The 6,000-nt window shown below is 43.1% G+C and overlaps 1 protein-coding gene across 1 annotated transcript in view; it reads left to right on the forward strand.

Annotated features, from left to right (window-relative positions):
• Positions 1 to 5,199, forward strand: part of LOC147435175 (signal peptide peptidase-like 2) — a 29,479-nt gene extending 24,280 nt beyond the window's left edge. The window contains exons 9-14 of the mRNA XM_086488277.1: positions 3,636 to 3,689; positions 3,780 to 3,872; positions 4,035 to 4,177; positions 4,310 to 4,380; positions 4,470 to 4,553; positions 4,773 to 5,199. Coding sequence (XP_086344403.1) covers positions 3,636 to 3,689; positions 3,780 to 3,872; positions 4,035 to 4,177; positions 4,310 to 4,380; positions 4,470 to 4,553; positions 4,773 to 4,876 — 549 coding nt within the window. The 3' untranslated portion in view covers positions 4,877 to 5,199. The remainder of the gene's footprint in view (positions 1 to 3,635; positions 3,690 to 3,779; positions 3,873 to 4,034; positions 4,178 to 4,309; positions 4,381 to 4,469; positions 4,554 to 4,772) is intronic.
• The last annotated feature ends 801 nt before the right edge of the window (positions 5,200 to 6,000 follow it).

Raw genomic sequence — 6,000 nt, forward strand, 5'->3', positions numbered from 1 at the left:
TGAGCCGGTGTGAGGCACAAACGTTCTGCAGTATCCAGGGAGATGAAGTTATCCGTGGATCCTGGATCATAAAGAATCAGTACTCGCTGGTTGTTCAAAGACCCCCAGCCCTTCAGAAGCTGACGCTTCCCTTTCTCCGTTTCTGTGTTTCCTTGAACATGTGGAATAGAGTTCGAGCTTGGTGGAGCGGGTTCCTTCCTTGCTTTCTCTTGCCTTGTAGAGGCTTGTTCTTGTCGTTGCTGCTTTAGCGGGCAATCCGGTTTCATATGTCCTTTCTCACCACAGTAGAAGCATCTTTCTTCCTCTCTGAAAGTTTGAAGTTGAGTAGGAGAAAGATACTTAGTTCGCTTGCCATTGCCCTCTAGCTTCTTAGAATGATCATAGTCCCTAGATGGAGGACATTTTCTTCCTTTGCCCCCTTGGTCATCGTAGACCCCTCTTTGTCTTGCACGGTAAGTGCTATGCTCCATTTTTCTGGGCGTCCCAGTTGAGTGCAAATCCTCAGCAATGATTGCTGACTCCATCATCCTCTGAAGAGTGTCATGCGGATACGCTTTCATACTCTTTCGAAGCTGCGGTTGGAGACCCGCTTCGAACTTTTGTTTCTTTTCCTCGTCGGCAATCTTCATGAAGGGAGTGACCTTCAGAAGAACCGACCAATACTTGTCCACATAGGTCGTGACTCTCTCATGTTCCTTTTGGGCGAGCCAGTCCCATTCCTTTTGTATGTCCTGCTCGAAGTCAGTTCATAAAATTCAGATTTGAATCTCTCCCAAGTTCTGGCCTGAGAACCTTCTAGAATCTTGGCTAACCACCAATTACTTGCCGTTTCCTTGAGGTGCATCCCCACATGGCACAATTTGGATCTTTCTGTGAAGTGCCCATTGGTAAAGGCGACTTCAAAGTGTCTGATGAAGGACAGTGCTTTGGAGATATCTCTCCGTCCGTTGTAGGTTTCGAACTTGATGTCCTTGTCGCCCGATTTGAAGACTCTCATGCGATGTTTAGACTTGCGACCATGCTTCTTGAATCGTGGCTTATCTTTGGGTTGATGTAGGGTAGTAGTAGTAGCGGCTTCCTTCTTCTGACGAGACGATCGAGAAGTAGAAGTATAATCAGGAGAGTAAGATGGAGATGAGATAGAGATGTCCTTGCTCTCGTCTAACAAAGAGAGCGCTTTTTCCTGGCCTTTCCTTGGAGTAGGCCGTTCATTCCGATCCGAAGATCCTTTGTGCACCTCGGCACGTTCTTCTTCTCTTTCCTCTTGTGGTCTCACGCCAACAGTGTGGTCTGGATGCCCGGCTGCATCGGTTCCATTCGTTCTCTTCATTCCGCCCAAGAGCTTTTAGACATCTGGCAGTAGTAAGATTTGTTGCAAATCCTCAAGCTGAGCTCGCACTTGTTGAAGCTCCTCTTCAACGCTTCTCCCTTGGCTCGACATGGTTCTTCCCGTTCTTCCCAGAATCGTCCTTCTTTGCAGAGAAAGAGAGGAGTCCGAGCTCTGATACCACTGTCACAAAACGGGAGCGTACACGAGCACTTAGAAATCTGAAAAATAAAATACTTTGCAAATGTGAGAGAAGGGAGAAGATCGACACAGTATTGGGGACCAGAAGATGTGCTGCCCCCCCCCCCGTCAAGAGTATTCTTTATTCAGGGAGAATTCATATACAAGCACGAGAACCCGAGGAAACCCCTCTGTTCTGTAATCTTAGACCCGAAGGTCGTTCTTTCCCGTAAAAGGGCTTGGGCACAAGGCCGTTCTTTCCCGTAAGGGACTTAGGCGCGAAGCCGTACTTTCCCGTAAGGGACTTAGACGTAAAGGTCGTACTTCCCGTGAGGGACTTCCTGTGAGGGAGGATTCTTGCAAAACAACCACACAAAGCAATACTCGCGATGTGTAAACGACAAATTATACCTATTGCTCCTCCCTCGAGAAAGCGACTTCTGCACTCCGTCGTCACACGAACTCTCGCAGATTTCCGTCGCCGGTACTTGCTCCAGAATCCTCAGCGCTAACTCCTTCTGTTGCTCCTGGCCTCCTAAAACTGGAACGCTTGCTGCCTTTTTATAGGCCCGGGCACCCGGCGGAAATAGGGCACAAAAAGCAGAAGCTCTGGCGCTTCTAGAGAGAGGAGAGAGAAAGCTCGTTGTTTCTGGCGCTTCTATAGAGAGGAGAGAGAGAGCTCGCTGTTTCTGGCGCTTCTAGAGAGAGGAGAGAGAGAGATTGCTGTTTTCAGCCCTGCGTAACTTATTAGCGCTGGTTTTTCTTTTTTAGAAGAGCCTTGCTTTATTTTATTATAAGAGGGCTGGTCACTTAAAAGTGACCGGCCACTTTATAAAATAAGGTGTGAACGTGTTCAAACTTTAAAAACCACTCAGTGAGTTAGAAACAATGCGACACAAACACATTCCAGGCGTCCCCGGGTGCAGAACACGGCCACAGATGCAATGCAGACACAGACTCCTGGCGGGAAAGCATCTGCCCTCCCGCGAATGTTCCTGCTTTTCGTAAAAAGCTTCATTGAACCCATCTTTATTCTTGTGCTTGCGTTCTTATGCGTGTTTTCTTACTCAGTTCGGATTTCCTCCTTAGCCTACGGAATGCCCCCTTACTGATGCACCCGTCACCCATCATGTGACGCATCAGGGGCACTCGTAACCCGGTCCTTTCCACCGAACTTACGGAAACTCCTTCGTGATGTTTACCGTCACCCATCAAATGACACATCAGAGTTGTCCGTTCTTGATGGCACTTCCTATAGCTACAATCTTTTAACAGTTCTTAGTGTACACAATAAAATATCCTAGAAACAGAGATTAATCATTAAAAATATTTAAGAAAATGAAATTCCACGAATAACAATGTTCTTGGAATGTTACTCCCGTTCCTTCAACTCCTCTACATCCACATCCTCAACATTCTTTGTTTGAGCCATAGCTTGCACGAGAGAGGAATTGAAAACATTGCTACCACATACATCAATACAAGACTTGTTTGTGCATACATTTTTCATCTCGCATACATCACAACTCATGGTGTCAAATTTGTCCTCTTTTAATACATGATCATGCACTCATTCAAAGCATTCAAGTCCGTGTTTGCATCTCAAGTGTCTTGTTGAGATTCTCATTGTGAAAAACAGAAACCCTCAGCGTGCCATTCTCCATTGCAAGTGCCCGTAAATCTTCACCTTGCTTGTTTATGGTCTCTTACAATGGTACCAAGTATGCCATTATCATGGTTTCCAATGTCGTTGACGGAGTAGTTGTGTTGCTATCCCCATACTAAGGAGATTTTGGATCATTTTCTACAATGTTGTGGACTTGTTGAAGAAGAAGAATGCCGGAAGACATTGTATGCAAAACAAGAGATGATAGTCAACTTCACTGAATCTATTCACTTCAGAAATGCTGCTGCAGAAAAGCATTTCATTGCTCAAGAATTTTCTGTTTTTACATCAATGCGTAGAGGGCGTTGTGCTCTTCGATTGAGGCTATAGATCACCCAAATTAAAGTTCGGATGAAGAAGTTATGATCAAAATAGTGAATGTCAAAAACGGATGAGAGAGAGAGAGAGAGAGAGAGAGAGAGAGAGAGAGAGAGAGTGTGTTAACATGGGACTTGATGTTAGGGTATCGCATTGATTATAACCGTTCTGCAAATTGTGCGGCTGCCAAATATAAAGGCAAGAATCTTTTTGCTTGCTATGCTAGGTTTGCAAAATTTCTTCAACTTGTGAAGAGGCTAAAACTTACTCATTCAAAATGTTGGGCAGGTTGCAACAGTGCTTTTAACTTGTGCTTTTGTGTACGACATCTTCTGGGTGTTCATGTCTCCAAAGCTTTTCCACGAGAGTGTGATGATTGTTGTAAGTATGCTTTTCCTAGTCTTTATGTTATGAGTTAAGGAGGCATGTTTTACTAAAATAGCTCAAAAGCCAATATAAGAAATATGAATTTCAAAGCACAGCATTTAATTTTCAATTGAAGATCGTAAAAAAGGGTATTCAGTTCTGGAGTGGTTCAAATAGGTTGCTCGAGGTGATAGAAGTGGAGAAGATGGCATACCTATGCTGCTAAAGATACCTCGAATTTTTGACCCTTGGGGAGGTTACAGTATCATAGGGTTTGGGGACATACTTCTCCCTGGTCTCTTGATATCGTTTGCAAAACGGTAATGCTCAAGTTTTGCTAGGATCTTAGTCGTTAAATCCTAGAATTATAAGTGAAGATTTCATCAATAGAATTGTTAAATCCTTATAGAAACTTATGTTTTACGAACTCCATACCTTTTCTGTCCTTGTAGTTTTGATGTGGCAACAAGGAAAACTTTACGAAGTGGTTATTTTCTGTGGCTGTCAATAGGCTATGGGTTTGGTAAGACCTTTTAATCATCAGAGCTCTTCTGGAATACAGGCAAGAGTACAGACTTTTCATGTTAATGTGCCGTCTTTCTGTTTTGACAGGGCTTATTGTAACATACATTGCACTGAACCTGATGGACGGTCATGGACAACCGGCTTTGCTATATATAGTCCCCTTCACTCTTGGTAAAAACTCACACCTCAAAATTGCCTTCTAGTCATTAGCATGCAAACTGGTGTAACGAAGGTGGAGTGCATGTTAGTATTCTCCCCAGTGTGCGCTGTTGTGTGTGGGCATGTTCTCAAGTTGTATGTGTAAACAGTATGTGCATCGCGTAGAGATTATTTTGCATTTTTATTAATATCACCATGTGTGCTTTATCTTCATGCTCACTTGTTTTTCAGGCTCTTTGTTTTTCTTGGGTTGGACACGAGGAGAGCTGGCTACACTATGGGAGGAAGGAGTGCCCCCACATAAGTGCCCTCATATTTTACAGTTGACAACGTAAATGGTAGGTTAACCATAGGTCTGTAGTTAGAGAGGCTAACTCACTCTTAAATAGTTGGTCTTGACCTCGGTCCTGATATATACCTAATTGTTCATAAGGATCCAATGGCACAGTGGAGAAAATTCTATCTTTTTGATACAATAGATGCAAAGTGTAATTAACAGAACCCATTTCAAAGTTTCCAAAGCTGAGTTATTGTGAGCTGAGCTTTTATTGCGATACAGATCCATGGCAGTAGAGAAAATTCCAATATTATGAGACAATGGATGCAAAGTGTGATTAACAGAACCTATTTCTGAAAATGAAAGGCTGAGTTATTGTGAGCCAAGCCTTTGTTGTATCTCTTGATGATTCTTTTAGGCATGATTTTTGGTTGTTTTCAACTGAATTAGAGAGGCTCGCTGTCATGTCCAAACTGTATTGGAACTCTACATCGGAAATTGAAACTGGTTGGAGTGACAATTGAAATCGTAGATTTTTATTTATTTTTGGTTTGTTTTCTTTAACCATCAGCGCGGGAGAAGGTTAGTAGGGAGGTGCCTGTGTATTTCCAATGGGCTTGCTATACACCTCAGACCCACAAGAGGCCATACCGAGGGAATGCTTAGTTGGAGTGACAATTGAAATTGTAGATATTGAGACTTTTTGAGGTTGTAAAGCACTTAATCCTGTGTTCAGCAAGTGAGTGGAGTGATGTACATGGTGAAAAGTTAAGTCTTGGACTGAGATGAAATGCCTCTGCATGCACCCACTCAACATGGTGCAAAGTTGTTTGCACAGAGAAATTAAGCAACGTACAATTCACACAAATTTCTAACATCTCTGATTGCATAGTGCTTCCCATGTGGAAGTGTTAACACGTTTATTCTCTCGCACTTTTTGAGCATGCATCCGTCCATTTTCTCTACAGCTAGAGGCTGACATTAGCATGGTCATATATACGATGCAAGTTAAAAAAGAAAATAAAATGGAACTCCTCTATTGCAATGGGAGTACCAAGCTCTATCACATTTAGTTCTGGCAAGCAACCAATGGATAATCTAATGGGACCAGTAATATGCTTTTAATGAAATCAAGCATCCTTAAAATTAAAACAGCCATAGCTGGCCTTTGGGGGTGTTGTT

This window comes from Adiantum capillus-veneris, chromosome 18, assembly GCF_014529385.1.
Source record: "Adiantum capillus-veneris isolate H3 chromosome 18, ASM1452938v2, whole genome shotgun sequence".
Lineage (NCBI taxonomy): Eukaryota > Viridiplantae > Streptophyta > Polypodiopsida > Polypodiales > Pteridaceae > Adiantum > Adiantum capillus-veneris.